Source organism: Capricornis sumatraensis, chromosome 5, assembly GCF_032405125.1.
Source record: "Capricornis sumatraensis isolate serow.1 chromosome 5, serow.2, whole genome shotgun sequence".
Classification (NCBI taxonomy): domain Eukaryota; kingdom Metazoa; phylum Chordata; class Mammalia; order Artiodactyla; family Bovidae; genus Capricornis; species Capricornis sumatraensis.
The window spans coordinates 58,808,456-58,827,813 of record NC_091073.1 but is presented as its reverse complement, the minus strand read 5'-3'; the positions used below and the strand labels follow the sequence as shown (position 1 = coordinate 58,827,813).

The following is a 19,358-nucleotide window of genomic DNA, read 5'->3' as shown; positions in this document are numbered from 1 at the left end:
AATCAAACCCTGCATCAAACCAAACTTCTGCATCTCCTGCATTGGCAGGCAGATTCTTTACCACTGAGACACCTAGGAACTCCCAAGAAAACTACTGAATATTCCTACAGAAAATCTCAGTATCAGGCAGTATTGAGTCTGCAAGTTCAGCTTAGCCTTCATCACTGTTTAGCAATTGTTTCTAAACTCCTTACCCCCGAACCCCCCACACATACACACATGCATGCACACACATCAGCTTAGGATCTTCACTGTCCCCTTCAAGCTCCTACATCTCACACTGAGCCCCTATTCCCAGTGGCTTCATCTTCTAATTTGCAAAGAAAATTTAGAGGCCACCAGGCAAGCTCTCCTGCTTCCTCGCTCATCTCCACTCCTAAAATAAGTATTGGCACCTCTCATTAGGTTCTTTTGTATCACAGTGAGGTCTTCTCTACAAGGCCAACTTCTTTTTTTATATATGATACTTGCCCTCCCCAGCCTTTCCTATGACCTTGTCTTGTCAGCTACACAACTGCTTTGCTGTATCTTCAGTCTCCTGATTTTCTATGATCTCCCTGTCTTTAAAAACCAAACATTGACAAAACAGTATCTTATTTGAACCTTTGTTTTATGTCAGGATATCTTCTTAGCCTTATCCTCTTCTTCATCCTTAAAATTTTGGAAAGAATTGTTTACCCTTCAACTTCCATTTCTTCTTTAACATATTATATTTATGTCCCATTCTTATTCTGAAATTATTTTTTTGAGTAGCACTGATAACCTCAGAGTGTTATAGTCAAGACCAACTCTCATCCTACTTGACCTTATTAGAATATTTGGGATATCTGACACCACTCCTCTATCTTTTGCTGACTTCCCTCACCAAAAGTGTGAGAGAAGTCCCTCCCTCTGTTCATATATTTTTCTTTTCAGTTATTACATCAGTTATTATATTTATCATTATCGTTACCAAGGTGCCTGAGTGCCACTCTAGCCTAATTAAATAAGAGGCTCAGGGCAGTAGAACATCAGTCTTTACTTGAAGCTCACCAGATGGCCTTAGCACATGGCACAAATATGGTCCACTGGAGAAGGGAATGGCAAACCACTTCAGTATTCTTGCCTTGAGAACCCCATGAACAGTATGAAAAGGCAAAAAGATAGGACACTGAAAGATGAACTCCCCAGGTCAGTAGATGCCCTATATGCTACTGGAGATCAGTGGAGAAATAATTCCAGAAAGAATGAAGAGATGGAGCCAAAGCAAAATCAACACCCAGTTGTGGATGTGACTGGTGATGGAAGTAAAGTCTGATGCTGTAAAGAATATTGCATAGAACCTGAAATGTTAGGTCCATGAATCAAGGTAAATTGGAATTGGTCAAACAGGAGATGGCCAGAGTGAACATCAACATTTTAGGAATCAGTGAACTAAAATGGACCAGAATGGGTGAATTTAACTCAGATGACCATTATATCTACTATTGTGGGCAAGAATCCCTTAGAAGAAATGGAGTAGCCATCATAGTCAAAAAAAGAATCCTAAATGCAGTACTTGGATGCAGTCTCAAAAAACAACTGAATGATCTCTGTTCATTTCCAAGGCAAACCATTCAATGTCACAGTAATCTAAGTCTATGGACTTCCCTGGTGGCTCAGATGGTAAAGCGTCTGCCTACAAAGCAGGAAACCTGGATTCAATCCCTGGGTTAGGAAGATCTCCTGGAGAAGGAAATGGCAACCCACTCCCGTATTCTTGCCTGGAAAATCCCATGGACAGAGGAGCCTGGTAGGCTACAGTCCATGGGGTCACAAAGAGTTGAACATGACTGAGCAACTTCACTTTAACCCAAGTCTATGCCGCAACCAATAATGCTGAAGAATCTGAAGTTGAATGGTTCTATGAAGACCTACAAGACCTTCTAGAACTAACACCCAAAAATGATGTCCTTTTTATTATAGGGGACTGGAACACAAAAGTAGCAAGTCAAGAAATACCTGGAGTAACAGGCAAATTTGGCCTTGGAGTACAGAATGAAGCAGAGCAAAAGCTAATAGAGTTTTGCCAAGAGAACACACTGGTCATAGCAAACACTCGAAGACTCTGCACCTGGACATGACCAGATGGTCAATACAGAAATCTGATTGATTATATTCTTTGCAGCCAAAGATGGAGAAGCTCTATACAGTCAGCAAAAACAAGACCCGGAGCTCACTGTGGCTCAGATCATGAACTCCTTATTGCCAAATTCAGACTGAAACTGAAGAAAGTAGGGAAAACCACTAGACCATTCAGGTATGACCCAAATCAAATCCCTTATGATTATACAGTGAAAGTGACAGATAGATTCAAAGGATTAGATCTGATAGACAGAGTGCCTGAAGAACTATGGATGGAGGTTTGTGACACTGTACAGGAGGCAGGGGTCAAGACCATCCTCAAGAAAAAGAAATCAAAAAAGGATCCACTATTGTCTGAGGAGATCTTACAAATAGCTTTGAAAGGAAGAGAAGCAAAAGGCAAAGGGAAAAAGGAAAGATATACCCATCTGAATGCAGAATTCCAAAGAATAGCAAGGAGAGATAACAAAGCCTTCCTCAGTGATCAGTGCAGAGAAATAGAGGAAAACAGTAGAATGGGAAAGACTAGAGATCTCTTCAAGACTTTAGAGATACCAAGGGAACATTGCCTGGAAAATCCCACGGACAGAGGAGCCTGGTAGGCTGCAGTCCATGGGGTCGCTAAGAGTTGGACACGACTGAGCGACTTCACTTTCACTTTTCACTTTCATGCATTGGAGGAGGAAATGGCAACCCACTCCAGTGTTCTTGCCTGGAGAATCCCAGGGACAGAGGAGCCTGGTGGGCTGCCGTCTATGGGGTCACACAGAGTCAAACATGACTGAAGTGACTTAGCAGCAGCAGCAAGGGAACATTTCATGAAAAGATGGGTGCAAAATAAAGGACAGAATGATATGGACCCAACAGAAGAAGATGATGTTAGAAGAGGTGTCAAGAATATACAGAAGAACTATACAAAAAGATCTTCACAACCCAGATAATCACAGTGGTGTGATCACTCACCTAGAGCCAGACATCCTGGAATGCAAAGTCAAGTGGGCCTTAGAAAGCATCACTATGAACAAAGCTAGTGGAGGTGATGGAATTCCAGTTGAGCTATTTCAGATCCTAAAAGATGATGCTGTGAAAGTGCTGCAATGTGTATGCCAGAAAATTTGGAAAACTCGGCAGTGGCCACAGGACTGGAAAAGGTCAGTTTTCATTCCAATCCCAAAGAAAGGTAATGCAAAAGAATGCTCAAGCTACCACACAGTTGTACTCATCTCACACGCTAGCAAAGTAATGCTCAAAATATTCCAAGCCAGGCTTCAACAGTACGTTCACCATGAACTTCCAGATGTTGAAGCTGGATTTAGAAAAGGCAGAGGTGCCAGAGATCAAATTGCCAACATCTATTTGAACATCGAAAAAGCAAGAGAGTTCCAGAAAAACATCTACTTTTGCTTTGTTGACTATGCCAAAGCCTTTGACTGTGTGGATCACAATAAACTGTGGAAATATCTGAAAGAGATGGGAATACCAGACCACCTGACCTGCCTCTTTAGAAATTTGTATGCAGATCAGGAAGCAACAGTTAGAACTGGACATGGAAAAACAGACTGGTTCCTAATCGGGAAAGGATTACATCAAGGCTCTATATTGTCTCCATGCTTATTTAACTTATATGCACAGTACATCATGAGAAATGCTGGACTGGATGAAGCACTAACTGGAATCAGGATTGCCGGGAGAAATATCAGTATCCTCAGATATGCAGATGACACCACCCTTATGGTAGAAAGAGAAGAACAACTAAAGAGCCTCTTGATGAAAGTGAAAGAGGAGAGTGAAAAAGTTGACTGAAAACTCAACGTTCAGAAAACTAAGATCATGGCATCCAGTCCTATCACTTCATGGCAAATTGATGAGGAAGCATTGGAAACAGTGAGAGACTTTATATTTTGGGGGCTCCAAAATTACTGCAGATGGTGACTGCAGCCATGAAATTAAATGACGCATGCTCCTTGGCAGAAAAGCTATGCCCAACCTAGACTGCCTATTAAAAAGCAGAGAGATTTACCAACTTTACCAACAAAGGTCTGTCTAGTTAAACCTATGTTTTTTTTCCAGTTGTCATGTATGGATGCGAGAGTTGGAATATAAAAAAAGCCGAGAACTGAAGCACTGATGCTTTTGAACTGTGGTGTTGGAGAAGACTCTTGAGAGTCCCTCAGACTGCAAGGAGATCCAACCAGTCAATCCTAGAGAAGTCAGTCCTGAATGTTCACTGGAAGGACTGATGCTGAAGCTGAAGCTCCAGTCTTTGGCCACCTGATGCTAAGGACTGATTCATTTGAAAAGACCCTGATGCTGGGAGAGATTGATGGTGGGAGGAGAAGGGGACGACGGAGGATGAGATGGTTGGTTGGCATCACCAACTCAATGGACATGAGTTACTCTGGGAGTTGGTGATGAACAAGCAGGCCTGGCGTGTGCAGTCCCTGGTTTCTCAGAGTCAGGCACGACTAGTTGACTGAACTGAACCGAACAGAGAACCACCTCCTTAGATGATCTCAGTGCCAACACATCCACTCACTGCTTGTGTCCACCATGTAAGATCTCAGATGTCCCTGAGCTTAAAGCTTTTACTATACTCAAAATTTTGCTATAAATAGCTACCTGCATATCCTACAGTCACCTCCGGTATAGTATTTCCAAATGAAGCCAATCCTCTTAATTTTTATTTTGTTTTGTTTTCTTGTGTCCTCTTAACTTTTTGGTGACATCACAATCTACTTCCAGTGTCCTTCACTCATTCATTCCGTCACTCAGATAATTTTCAAATCAGAAGTTAGCCTCTTCTTAAAATGAGTACTGTTTCTCACTTTGACTGCTTTTGCTTTGGCCCACACCATAATTAACTTTCCAGTGAATCTCTGGGCATCTTAGGCTACCATCTATCAGGTCCCAGTTTTAGTCTAAGCCCACATCCTCAGGCTTTTGGAATGTCTCCTTAAAAGAAAATCTGCTCTTCCCTTTACCTCAGGACATGATAGAAATTCTCTTTGTCTGATGTGCAGAACTTTCCATAATCTGAGTTTACTGGTCTTCTCTCTCATCCTCTCTCCCTGTCCATCTCACATTTGAGCCACGCCCACATGATCACCTTTGTCAAGTGCAATTCTAAGTCTTTTGGATCATCTCTTCCTTCCTTTCCAGGTCTTTCTTTTTCAAGTAATAAATTTCTCATTCTTAATACATTCTTTCAATACAGTGGAACTGTTCCTTTTATATCTTAGTACATTTCTCTCTAATGTTGAGTCTCGGTGTGGGATCCATGGGTAGATTCAGGAGGTCAATGAACATGAATGGAAGAAAAAGTATTCTCATTTTCATTTCTAATTAAAACTTAATATTTTCTTCTATTACAATTGTAGGTAACAAACCACAGGAAGATTGGCATTGTCTATGACATTGTTTTACATCTGTCATAAAAAATTATGACATGTTTTCATATTACATTACAGCTGGCAAAAATATCTAGAAGTATTAGTTATGCTTATTACTACTTAAAATTATAGTGGCTATTAATCTGACATTATGTCTTATTATGTAATATATTCACAAAGAAGCACATTGATTAATATTTACAAACCCAGCTTTTTAAATATTTTGATAATTGAATTTTGGTATAACTGATTTCCTTCCTAACTTCTTGTATTTTATTTTATATAATTAAATTTTCTTTCTGAGGAAGTCATTCTAGACTTTATCAGATTGTCAAAAAGAGGTTCAAGATGCAAATGGCACACTTAGTTGTATCCTAGTTTACAAGGCTATTCTTTCCACTCTCCTTTGGAACCAGAGATGATTTTCTTTTATTTTTATATCTACATGGATAATATAGCTTATAGCACATAGTAGGTTCTTAAGTTTTGAATGACTGAATAATAGAATAAAATAATGAAAACTTACCTGTCATACAAATATCTTGAACACAGAAGACAGTATTTCTCCAAGCGTAATCATGGAAGCTCTAAATCACAGTTCTCAAGACACTTGGAAAAAGCGTACTCGTGGATTTTGAATCTGATTTTCGAGAATTTTTGAATCTAGATGTCTAACCTTGAATTCTTAATTATAACAGTTTATCCAGACATTATTTACATGCTAAAGTTTGAAAATCTGTAGGTTTCATGATGCACAGCAGCCTTAAAAAAATAAATAAAAGCATGACCTTTGTAAATATTATCACCTCCCTGGGCTTTATTTTCCTTCTCTGCAAGGTGGTTCTTTAATGGCTGTACTGTATTCTCCTCGCTATATCATATAGGTTTTGTAGTCAGTACCACAGAAGGAAATAAGATAGTCTTACTGCTTGTTGAGAATGAAGAGTCTTCAGGCGTGTGCTCATACTGGTTTGGTTCTCCAAGGTGTGTTGTCCTTCTACTCACTGACTGATTTCAAATGATATACCTCCTACTCTGATCCACTGGTCTTATGAAATACTCAGTGTTTCCCAGGCAGTAGTTCTCTTTTCTTCACCTCCTCTGTCAAAGCTAGGCAGATTTTAATCTGTTTTCAGAGATGGGCAGATTCAAACAAAAATATTTTGAATTTGTAAAGCCAACATGTATCATCCTGGTACAACCCTGGCCACACTATCCTTCGGACAACTTCTCTCAGATTTGATGAATGGATTAAAAACAGACAACTAAACCAACGAACAGAACAGTTAGAGTAGAGGAAAGGCCACTCAACCATTTAATTTTATTCTTGTTTCCTATTAGGTCAGGGAGGGTCCACAATTCCTGACTGGACAAAGACTTTTTTGAAAAAAATTTTGCACCTTTAAAATGTAGATCATTATTCCATTCGTATATCATTTTGTCCCAAATTTTATAAGACACTAAATTTGTAAAAATTTTAAAGAAAAATTTGATTATTTTCAGCCAACCTCAAAAAATTATAATTTAAAAATATGTTCATTTGTTAGGAAAGATCAACTTATAATACTTTCCTATTTTTCTATGAAAAATATACCATAATCAACTTTGTAGAAATTATATTATTTCTTAGAAGTCACTTAACTTTGTCACTGAATGCAAACACCCTCATATTAACTTTTTGCTTTGCCACACCAGGTTTCTAAGGAGAAACAAATATTTTTTATTTATATGGAAGATACTTTGGTTTATATCATGAAGTCTAATAATAATGGAAAGCTATTTGAATGCAGATAGAATGTCCTGGGAAATTTTGCATCCTTTACAGTGTTTTTTATATACAGTAGAACTTTAATAACTTTTTTTTAATTTTACTTTATTTTACTTTACAATACTGTATTGGTTTTGCCATATATCAACATGAATCTCCACGGGTGTACACATGTTCCCAATCCTGAACCCCCCTCCCACCTCCCTCCTCATATCGTCTCTCTGGGTCATCCCAGTGCACCAGCCCCAAGCATCCTATATCCTGTATCAAACCTAGACTGGTGATTCGTTTCTTATATGGTATTATACATGTTTCAATGCCATTCTCCCCAATCATCCCACCCTCTCCCTCTCCCACAGAGTCCAAAAGATTGTTCTATTAATAATTTTTTATTTGAAAAAAATTGAATGTTCTGAAGCAATAATGATAGCTAATAAATAGTAATAAGTACATAACTAACAGACATTAAGCATATGGATACCAGCACTGTTCTAAGTACTTTATAAATCAGTGTATTTGACAACCTTAGAACCTTGTTATTTACTATTCCCTTTCTGGACAGAAAGGTATGCATGTGTGCTAAGTATGCTTCATAGTCATATCCGACTCTTTGCAACCCTAAGGACAACAGCCTGCCAGGCTCCTCTGTCCACAGGGTTCTCCAGGCAAGAATACTGGAGTGGGTTGCCATGTCCTTCTCCAAGGGATCTTCCTGACTCAGGGATCAAACCAGCGTCTCTATGTCTCCTGCATTGGCAGACATGTTCTTTACTACTAGAGCCACCTGGGAAGCTGGACAGAGAGGAAGGAGAGCTAAGTAATTTACTCAAGGTCACACTCCTAATAAGTGTTGAGTCAGGATCTGAACCCTAGAAGACTGTCTCCAGACCCAGTGCTCTCATTTCCAACATAGAACGACTTACTCTTTATTGTTTTAACAGAAAATTGCTATGATCCATATTTAATGGAAGAATAGATTCCCTCTGAAGTTAATGTTGAAAGCCCATTCCAGTACATTGTCATGGCCTTTTCACTCTTAAAATGTTCTTTGGTGCTTATCTGAAACAGATGCAAACACTTAAAACATCCATTCATATTGTGTTTCACTGTGATTTGCTGGACCATGTCAGGTTGCCTCCAATGACTATATGATTTCATCTGCCTTGCTACCCTTTTACAGACCTGCAACCTCATGGATCTGTTCAAGCATAGTTGGTCGGAGGTTGATTAGCATCTCTTGCCAACATTCTGTCTCCTTCTGTTGTAGAGAGCTCTAGGACAGCCAGGAGAAGCTTGGTAGGTTTTTCAAAGCAGTTTCTTCAACCAAGCTTTTTGGCAAGACGTGATGATGGGCTAATGGCAGTGCAAAGTTTACTCTCACATACTTTTAACTCCTGGAGTTACTAATTGGGAGTTACTTAAAAGACTACCTTTCAAACGGTTTACTTTTTTCCAAGGTATTGTTCTTCAGTAAACATAAGATTAAGTTGACTTTCTCTTTTTACAGATTTTGATTTTTGACTTTTTATTGCTTGTTTAACTCTTTTGATTGTTTAAACTTATAATTTTGCATGCAAAATGACTGCACAGAAGTGTCACTGCAAGTCCTTACTGTGGGACAGTCCTGTCTCTTTTATCTCCAAGGATAGATTAATGACAGTATCATTTTTATTTGCTGTATTTTTATCTCCAGCAACAGGAATGATTTGGCACTGTCAGCTGATGATTGCTTTGGTTAAACAAAGTTTCGGATTAACAAAAATATGTAATGGCTCCAGAAGGTCCTTTAGAATTTTGTTTTATGTCAGTTATCTCAGTGGTTATCGGTTGAAATCATATTGTGTAAATTTTTGAGACACAATTAAAGAAAATATGTTTGGATTATACTTAGATTTACTGAAATTATATTTATGAGTCATTTGAGCTGAGAATGGAGAAAATTCTCACAGTGATGCTTCAGGCTGCTCTCAACCCATAACTGCAATCTGTAGAAGTAATGTAGCAAAAATCTCCCTCTTACAATGAAATCCTTCAGATAACCTTGGCACCTATATTCTTTAAATGGTGCCTACACCATTTTATTCCATAGAATCTTTTGTGTATTTTTATCAGGATACTTGTATCTGGTCTGGAAATTTCCTGTTTTTAAGTCACCTCTAAATCTTCCCTCCGAGCTTGTGATTGGGATGGCGGACCTCCAGCACCCAACATGTTTTGTCTGTGTTGGAGATACAAAGTACAATATTTAAGTTGGATGCTCTTGAAAGAGCTTAAGGTGATGTTGCTTACTTATGGAATTTCATTTTCAGCACTAAATATAAATAGTGTTGAGGCACTTTTGGAGTTCTAATAATTTTTGGTTTTAGGTAGACAAATGTCAATCTGAGCATTTTTTGTTAGTTGGTTCATTTCTGTGGTATGGAATAGCATTTCTTTTTTTTTTTTTTAATTTTCAGATCCTTATGACCTTGTTAAATAGCAGTCCAAAAATCATGTGGCTTGTTTTGATTTTAACCAAAGTTACAGCTGCCTAACTGTAAAGCAGTCAGTTTCTCTTATTATGACTAGTTCTTCAACTTGTACTGTTTTAAATTGCTTGCAATTAGCATATTTCAACCTTATTTTTAGGTTTAAATTGCAGTGTGAGAGTGTACACTCCTCTTAGCTAATTAGTGCTATCAAGGAACAGTAGGTTACCTCATTAGTACCATGTGCATTTAATTAAAGAAGAGAAAATTGGAGTTAACCTCATAGTTAATATTTTCACAGAGTGCTACAATGCCAACACCTTCAATTGGAGTCACACCCCTGTGTATCTAATTATTCACTGGTGCCAAATAAGGTTAGCAAGGGTACTACAAGGCTGTTGACAAAATAATTTAGATGAAAACGTGTTTGTTGGATTCTGACAGTAAAATATTACTTGAACATATTTTCCTCATCTGCCAGTGTCAGGTAACATACTTCTTCATAGGCAACTGAAGGAGAAGAATATTTGGGAAGCCATTTTTGTTTTTTTCTGTTTGAATTAAGGTTGCTCTTATCCTGAAAAAAAAATGACACCTAGTCATGTAAAGCATATACAATCCGTTTCTTAAACAGAGCCCCTGAACTTCAGAGATGTATTTGAAAAGAATTATTTATAAGATGTAATATTTACATGCATCAAACCACTACAAATACTCCTTGACACCCCTACCACATTCCTCCTTGCTTTTCTTCTTTTCTGATATACTTATAATTTCCCTTGTGTATCTTACGAATGGGGATCATCCTTTCATATCATACATGAAGTCTAAGGATGTGTTGTCACATGGTCTATTCAAATGCAGTGTAATCCTTTTGCCCTTCAGACAAAATCTTTTGAAATGTCTAATACTACTTAGGTAAAAAATGACATTTCTTGTCATTTATCAATAAATAATCACTTTACTTTTACAGATAAAAATGCAAACCGTTCATTTGAGTATATAGAGTAGTTTTCAATACAAATGATGTAATTCAACAGGTTTTATCAGAGATTATGGAGCTTGGCTCCATAGTCTTAAATATATATTTAATGGCAATATTTTGTTGTAGTAATGCAGAGCCTAGACAGTTTATTAAATGAGGTTCTTGTGATGGTTCTTACATTTCATGACAAGACAGGCTTTATGTTCATTTACATTGGTTGTAATTGACGAGTCAACAGTTAGCTTGCGTGAAAAACATAGTTTAAAGACAAATAGCAACCCATACTCTAAAATCATAGTACCACTTAAAGTTGTGGGAGTATTTATTAACATTGGCTATAAGTTTAGCTTAGAAATGAGAAGTAAGATTCTTAAGTCAAGATCATGGTAGATCAATAATTTTTGGTTAGTGATTAATTCATATGTTCAAATATTCAAATTAACATCTGCCAAATAATTCCTATTTTTAAAATTTGTACTATTATTAGCTGTGATACAAAGGTGGGATAGTTTTGTCTAGGTTGACCTATCAAGATAATAATCCAAAATAATTTTCTTAAATGATAATGTACATTATTAGCATAAGATTGGGGGAAAAAAGCCAACTCCTGATTCTCTTTGTTTAATCTAGGAATTGCTTCCAGAAACAAAATTATGTGTCTGTGGCCACTCTTCTGGTGATGGGCATCCTCACAACACATTTGCAGTAAGTTACACTGGACAATTAGCAATTCAGCTACTACATATAAGGCCATAGACCCAACCCCACTAAATAGATGGTCTGTGCTTTTCTGTTAGCCACTGCCATATAGTCGTGAAGATAATCAAGAGATGACTAATGTTAAGGCGCAGATGTAGTTTTTTTTTCCTGCTGGTTCTTATATTCTTACTTCAATTATGTTTCATCGCTTATACATCACAGTTTGTGAATTGACGACATTAAAGTTTACTTTACATATGTAAGCATGTATGGCTGTTTCACCACTGTACTTTTCTTGAACCACTATGCTTTCTGGAACAGATTTAGGAATAATTTGATGAGATGTTATTGATATGCATAAACTAAATGGAGATTATGGATAGATACAAGAAATATTTTAGGTAATAGTTGCTATTCTGAGTTCTGCAAGTTAACATATAAATATGCCAAGGCCTCTTTTTACATATTTTGTCACCGAGTATAATTTGTCTCTTTAGACTATAATATTCAGTGAAAATTGCTTTTGTGACCCAATTCACATACCAGTTAGCCTTGGAAATGAATAGCAGTCCTGAAGTGGCCATTCAAGAATTTTTAAATAGAGCAACTTCATGTTTCTATTTAGCATGGACACTACCTGTATTCCTAAGGAATCTCTAAATGTGTAAGTCATATATTTCCATTTATAGAATTTTTGCTTGTTTCTTGAAGAATTGATGTAGTTTTTTAGGTTCTATTGTCTAGAATATTCCTAAACTGTCTCACCTAAAAAATATTTTTTACTACCATATGTGTAATATTTCTTAATTTATGATTGTAGACTCATAACCAAATAGTAAAACAGAAATATCTAATTTCATACCTTGGTTAAAAAAAGAAAGATTTTTATCAATAAAAATAGTGTCAGATTAACATGGAATGCTATTCTTTGTGGAAAATATACAATCTTTAAACATTTTTTAAAATGTTGGATGCAAAGCAAAAATAGAAGTGAAAAAAGTGATAACATACTGTTTTATAGAAATAATGAATGCAGGGGACTGGTAATAAATTTTGTATATGAAATTAGGATTTATAATAGTCTGAAATTACCTAGTTTAGGGTTTCATTCATTTTAATTCTAAAGTGTTGTTCTCCTAATAATAGTATAACTTTTGAAAGAATAGCAAAAATTAAGAAGTAGTGGCAAGTTTTGCTCAAATTATGTAAATTTATGTGAAAGACTAAAATAATCTTAATTTCTAAGTTTTTGCTTTATGTTTTGAAGAAAATTAATTTGTTAAATTTCAAAAATAGCTATGTATTTTAACTTAGTAAAAAAGATTAATTCAAAAATATACTTTAAAAATGCTGCATTAAAAATTAAGCAGGCAGTATTCCTAATTGGTAACACGTTTTCCTAAAATAATCTCAGTGGAAAAATTGTTTTCTTTAGCCTGAAGAGTGAGATGGCTTAACTAATAATATTTTGTTCTTTATGTAAATCTGCTTCTACCTTTAAAAAATTATTCTCTATTCTACTGACAGAAATTTAAATCTACAGCATTATATCTTTTCACTGAAATGTTTTCTGAATGAAAATAAACTGTGGAGAAATTAAATAAATGGCTCACAAGTGCCATGCAGTTCCTCAATGGCAAGCCTGAATTTATAGCCCAAGTTTGTGAGATCACCAATGTATTGATCTTTCCAGGGGTATACCACATCATTCATGACTGCCTTGAATACTGTGTTGAACAAGAGTCTGAGATTACGCCATGTACTTGAGACTGTAGTTAGTCTCCAAGGTAGAAAGCAAGTCAGCATAAATTAGTGAGGTCTTCTGTGGTTGGTGGGTAAAAAGAGGATGACAGTGCATGGATCAGGTGTTTACCATCCCTGAAGTGCACCAAACTTAATATTTCAGATTAATCACTGAGTGACTTTGCAAATGGTGCTTCTGGACTTCACAACAACAGGGAAACATTCAGTACTAAGTAGGGGCTTATTTCCTTTACTGATTATATTAGATGCAAACTTTTTGTGAGCTAAAATGGCTACATAATGTGATTTAAAATCCAGATGCAAACTAAAACAAAGACTATTTATTATTTGTAGTTGACAGTTTCTGTGTGATGAGCATGGCTCTCTCTCTTAGTATTTGTTAAATTTCATATTACTAATATGCTGGGGTGGTACTTGAATAAGTCTGAACACCATGAGATTACTGGAGATTATACTAATAGACTAGGGACAATGTGCACCTACTGCTGCTGAGTCGCTTCAGTCGTGTCTGACTCTGTGTGACCCCATAGACGGCAGCCCACCGTCCCTGGGATTCTCCAGGCAAGAACACTGGAGTGGGTTGCCATTTCCTTCTCCAATGCGTTAAAGTGAAAAGTGAAAGTGAAGTCTCTCAGTGGTGTCCGACTCTTAGTGACCCCATGGACTGCAGCCTACTAGGCTCTTCCGTCCATGGGATTTTCCAGGCAAGAGTACTGGAGTGGGTGCCATTGCCTTCTCCGGTGCATCTACTAATTCATTGCAATTCTGGGCAGTAGTAATTGTATCCACAATTACTTATATCATCTCTACCTAAAAATTGTAAATCTTAAACTGTTTCTACCTTTTTTTTTTTTTTTTTTTTAGGAAACCTTTGAGTGCCATAGGTTGTACATTTAATATTCTAAGAGTAACAATTTAATAATCTTATTATAAGTTTGAATTTTATAAGAGAAAGGCATTGAGTTTTGGCTTTAAAAGACATGAATATGAGAGTAAATGAGTTTCACTCTAAGAGGTTACTTTTCAGTACTTGCTTTTCACACTCAGGTTTTTCAAATGGCGTATATTTAACTCTAATCTGGCAAATCTTTAGTTTGCTTTTCTTTCAGGCTTTAGTAATAGTATTGATGCCTGTCTTTTTTCCCTGGCTACAATCCTAAATTTCACAACCTTTGGTTTCCCCGCCACATGGTAGTAACCCGAGTTCACTCCTCAAGAGATCGACCCTGTTGACACGTCATCTGCCTGAATGCCCTTATTAGCACCTACCTGCAGATAATGGTACTGTTGGTCTTTTCTTCAGGTTTTTACACCTATAGGAATACTGTTTTACATAGGACCCTGCCCGTTGGCTCTAACTGTTAAGGCAATTATGCAGAATGCTCAGTCTTTGTCTTTGGGGTCTTAATTTCAAAGCCTTTACCACTGGATCATATGCATATTTTGATGAACAAAATTTGTCGGATCTATAAATTAAAAGTAAGACTTGCTTGGTCTTGGTCTAGCTGTTATGTATCACATTCAAATTAAATTACATTGACCACCTCGGGTCTTTTCCCCTACAGATCTTGACTCTATTATGATTGCCTCCTGAATGTTTCATTTTGATAGGAATTGTGGATTGGAGGAATTACAGAAAAGGGACAATGATGGTTTTAAGAATCTTTTTCTGTTCCAAATTTCTCTCTCTTTTTAGGTTTTCCATAAATTTTACCCAGTACCAAATAATCTGTCCTGTGGACTCTGGAATCAGCTTTCTAAACTGAATACTGGGTAGTTACTTGACTTTTTTTAGCATTATGTTCGCAATCTGTAAAATAGGACAGATAGGAAAATTAGGTAGGTAGTATCTGCCTCATAGAGTGGTAATAGGTTTACATTTGATAATCCTAAAACTACTTAGCTTGATGACTAACACACAGAAAGTATACAGTAGATGTCTGACTCAGTATCCATGGTATCATCAATATACTCTTGCTTGGACCAAAGAGGCAATTCTGTTTGACATAAATTTAATTATGTATTGATATTTGGTATTAACACTAAGCAAGAGGTTTTGGATATTAACTTATGCCGTGACCAAGATGGAAATGTTGCTTACTGAGTGGAAAATACTCATTAAGTCACACACTAATTTTTTCACTCGCAAAAATCAGTTATCTAAAGTTTTCTGATTTGTTAAGCTGAGTGAAAGAGAAAGAACCCTGCCTCACTGGACCTAAATGATGTCCTCTGGCAGTCAAAGAAAATGATGGGAAAAGAATGTTAGCAAAAGTGTACCATCAGCTGTCTGTGTCCAGCCAGAACACATGAAAATAAGGAATTAGGGAATGCATGCGGAGTGCCAGTTTATCACCAATTAATTCCTTCCCTTTTCTGTTATAAACGTGTTAGCAGAGATTAACCAAGAATTGGAGATAAATTACTACTTAGTAATGGTATTGATAATTTTAACTAACAAGCTGGAGACAATTAACCAGATGGGATAATGTTGTGGTAAATTTTTTGGAAAGTCCTTCCTATAAAACCTGTATTGCAAGATGTAACTGTTTGTTATTAGTGTGAATGTGTGTTAGTATAAGTTTGAATTTATTTTAAAGCAATGTAGATCAGATTTGTTAATTCATCATGTTTATTTTGAGTAATTTGTCCTATTACAATAAGACTGATATTATTCTAAGTCCTTGATATGAAATTAAGATAATCAAATATTTCAAACACTTATATTACAAATGATTTGTTAATGCCAATATGCTATATTATAGTGACTGTATTTAGAGCTACTATTAAAAACCTTCTAGGTTTTCCATTGGAAAGCCAATAAAGATTTCAGTTTTTAAAGCCTTGACTGACATTTGTATGCAACTCCTTGATTAATCGTTTTCTTTCCTAGTGTAACTCAAGATATTAATAATTATCTTTACACACCCCACTCAGCTGGGATGTAGCTCCCTGAGCTCAGTTCATTCTAGACACCTCTCCTGAGTAATTTGCCTCTCACCTTCTATTTTACTGCAATATTTGAGACTGCCATGAATTCTCTTGATGTTGGTTCCAAGAAGGACCAGTAGCAGAGCTTTTTCAATGGAGACTCTTCTTTGAAATTTATAATGAATAATTTACTCCCCTTGATGATTCACCAAAGCATCAGTATGGCAGAAATCAGGGGCTGATGAAAGGATTATTTATTTAGTTGTCTGGTTTTGTTGTTGTTAATATATTTCTCATCAAATAAATTGATACATACACTCAAATACGTATGTGGCAATAATGTGAATTTATGGTACCCATTCGAGCAGACTGTATTTTTGCTTTCACATTTAAAGTTATTTGTAATGAGCTACTAGTGATAGTCTCTACAAATATGAAATATAATGTGCATTAACTTTTAACAGTTCACTCTATAGTTCTTGCCTATTTCTTAACATCATTGATAAACTGGATATTCTATATTTATTACTTGTATTTCTGTTCCTTGTCTATTTCTACACCACTTATTGTAGCATAGTCAGTGAAAGGCACAAAATCAAGTCATCCTAGTGTATAAATTTGCACATCCCATGAGCACATGCACATACACATACATATCTAAAAGATCAGTTATGTAAAAGAATTTCTTTTTATTGAGTTCTATCTACAATTCATTTTTTTCTCTTCTTTTGCAGTTAAATTTTTTACATTTTTAATTTTCATTAGGTAAAATGAGTTATGCGCAGTATTGACAAACTACAGAATCACATTTTTATTATTGGCACCATTCATGCAACAATATATTTACATAAAAGTATTTATAAATAAATTTTTCATATATTTAATCCATAGGATGTCAAGTTAAGCAGTACATGATTCCCAATGGCATTCAAATACAAACCTGAAACTGCACACTGTACTTTAAATATAAACATGAAACTATACTTTAAACCTTTATCCAGTGAGTTCAGAAAGCTTACTATTACCAGAATTCAGTCATGCTATAATCACATAATGCACCATACAACTTAGATGAAATTGTACTTGTTTACTTCAGTTAACTATATTCCTTATCAGAATTATAATAAATTTGGTGCAAATAGATTCACACTACTGATAAAATAAAGAATAAAGTCTTATACAATGTCTGTTACGCTTTTCAGGATGGAACTTCTGTCATATTTAACATTAAGGAGCTGCATGAAATGCTCCAGCTCTTGCAGCTAAGTTCTTTTCCCTGAAGTTGTCATTATCTTTCTAGCAGGGAGCTTTGTGTTCTCTCTTAAGAGAGATAGTGTAAGATATTTTAGAATATTGGCAGAAGTAATCTATCACTCAGATCCAGTGTCTTGTCACATCACACTCCAGGATGACTATAATATCTTAATTTTAATTTAGAATTTTTGTGTAGAATATTTAGTAGGGCTTAAAACAGATTGTATAGATTGAGAGTAAGAAATCTCAAGAGATCTTGAGAGATCTTAAGTGCTCTTTACTAAGAGTATTCTTAAGAGATACTACAGTGAAAAGGAAGTCTCAGGTAAATATATTGGAGATAAATTCTTATTAAAATAAGCATGATTCATAAATTCATGTTGGCAAAGTAATATCAAAATTTGATAAATAAGTGTAAAGGTTTAAGAATTTAATGTTATGTATGCAAACCTAGTGAAAATTTTCTTGATACAAAGGTAACTGTTGTGGTAACTGTTCCTTGGTTCTGTCTCATCACAACAAAATTTGAAGTGACGGACCAGCATTACAGCCCTGGGACAGACCATGTCACAGCTCTCTCGGACAGATCAGTGTTACAGCTAAGTTTTATTTAGAAAATATAGGAAAATATATCCTTGAGGCGTGAGGGCATGCCAACCCAAAAGATGTGAAGAGAAGAAAGAGAGAGAGAGGAGAAGAGCGAGGCGCCTGGCCCTTTGGCCCCTCCTTTTGCGTGTTTCCTCCGCCCCGGGCCTGCCCTTGTGTAATTCGGGCCGGCGGGAGTGCTGTTTGTTCTCCCTGGGGTCCTCACTCCGGCCCTCGGACCTTCCTTTGTTCTATTTTTGTGGGCTTTTCCTTTCTTTTTCTTTTAGCCACTGCTTTTCTGGACTCCTTTTTCCTATTCTAACTACCTAACAGTAACCAATATAAAATTAAAAGAAATAGAATTAGCATGTGTACTGTTGTTTAATCATTATTTCTCCTTAAGTCCATGTTACCTATAAGTTGCATATCTCATACTCTCTTAAGAGTGAAAGGTATATTTTTTTGTACATATTGAGGCTGGAAACATACTTTTTTGCATGTTTGACCTTGTCTTTCTGTATATTATGCATGTAGTCCTTCTGCTTTATTAGAGGGGTCATGCCCTGCTAGTGCAACACCAATATAAAGAGGAGAGGGTGTCCAAACAAAATGCATTTCAGCCATGTAATGACTGATAGGACACGTTAGCTTAAAAGAGTCTTTAGAATTATTAATTCAACTCCTTTGTTTTACAGTTCAGAAAACTAAAGAATCTAAGTGACTTTCCTTATATCTCTCCATTATTCATTGAATTAAGGGGAAACTATTGATGGTTTGACAGTTCTTTGTTCTTGAGCCACAGTTCATATGTATAATATTATACATATGTGTATTTTAATTTTAATTCTGCATATTGGTCAAAGAAAGAAACCATTCAGTTTTTCCAAATGTTTGCTTATCACATGTACTGATTATAGGTTTTAAAAAACCAGATCAGTTTCATGATCACTTTTGAAATTACTGTGCATATTACTGGACTATTTGTGGTTTCTTGAAGACACTTTTAAGATCTCAATCAGATCTATGAGATAATCCTGTTTATAAGTTGAGGTTTTAGGAAAGAAAAATTCAAGGATCTTTAATGATTCTCCCAGAAATGTTATAAAGTGAATCGCAAATTCCTAGACTGTTGATTTATTGCTTTTGTTCGTTAGGACTTCAGCTAAGAGGAAAAAAAAAAAAAAAGACTTGTTTTTTAAAGTTTTAAAGAACATTGCTAATTTATTTGCTAATGTTTAGAAGAATATGTTTAATACTTCCAGTTTTAATCTTTTACATTTTCTCTTTATTTTCCTTTATTTCCTACACATTCAAGCAAGACCAGTTGCTAAATAGAATTCTGTTGGCTCTTTAGATTGTCTACTATCTGTCAGAAAAATATTATGTCTTAATAATTGAAAATAAGTGATCAA

General features: G+C 35.9%; 1 protein-coding gene across 12 annotated transcripts in view; it reads left to right on the top strand.

Moving 5' to 3' along the window:
- FOXP2 (forkhead box P2) overlaps positions 1-19,358 on the top strand; it is a 313,730-nt gene that overhangs the window by 152,939 nt on the left and 141,433 nt on the right. The window contains exon 3 of one of the 12 annotated variants that reach the window (XM_068972849.1): positions 11,344-11,418. The exons of the other annotated variants lie outside the window; for them this stretch is intronic. Within the exon in view, the coding sequence (XP_068828950.1) occupies positions 11,344-11,418 (75 nt within the window). The remainder of the gene's footprint in view (positions 1-11,343; positions 11,419-19,358) is intronic. 12 annotated transcript variants of the gene reach the window in all.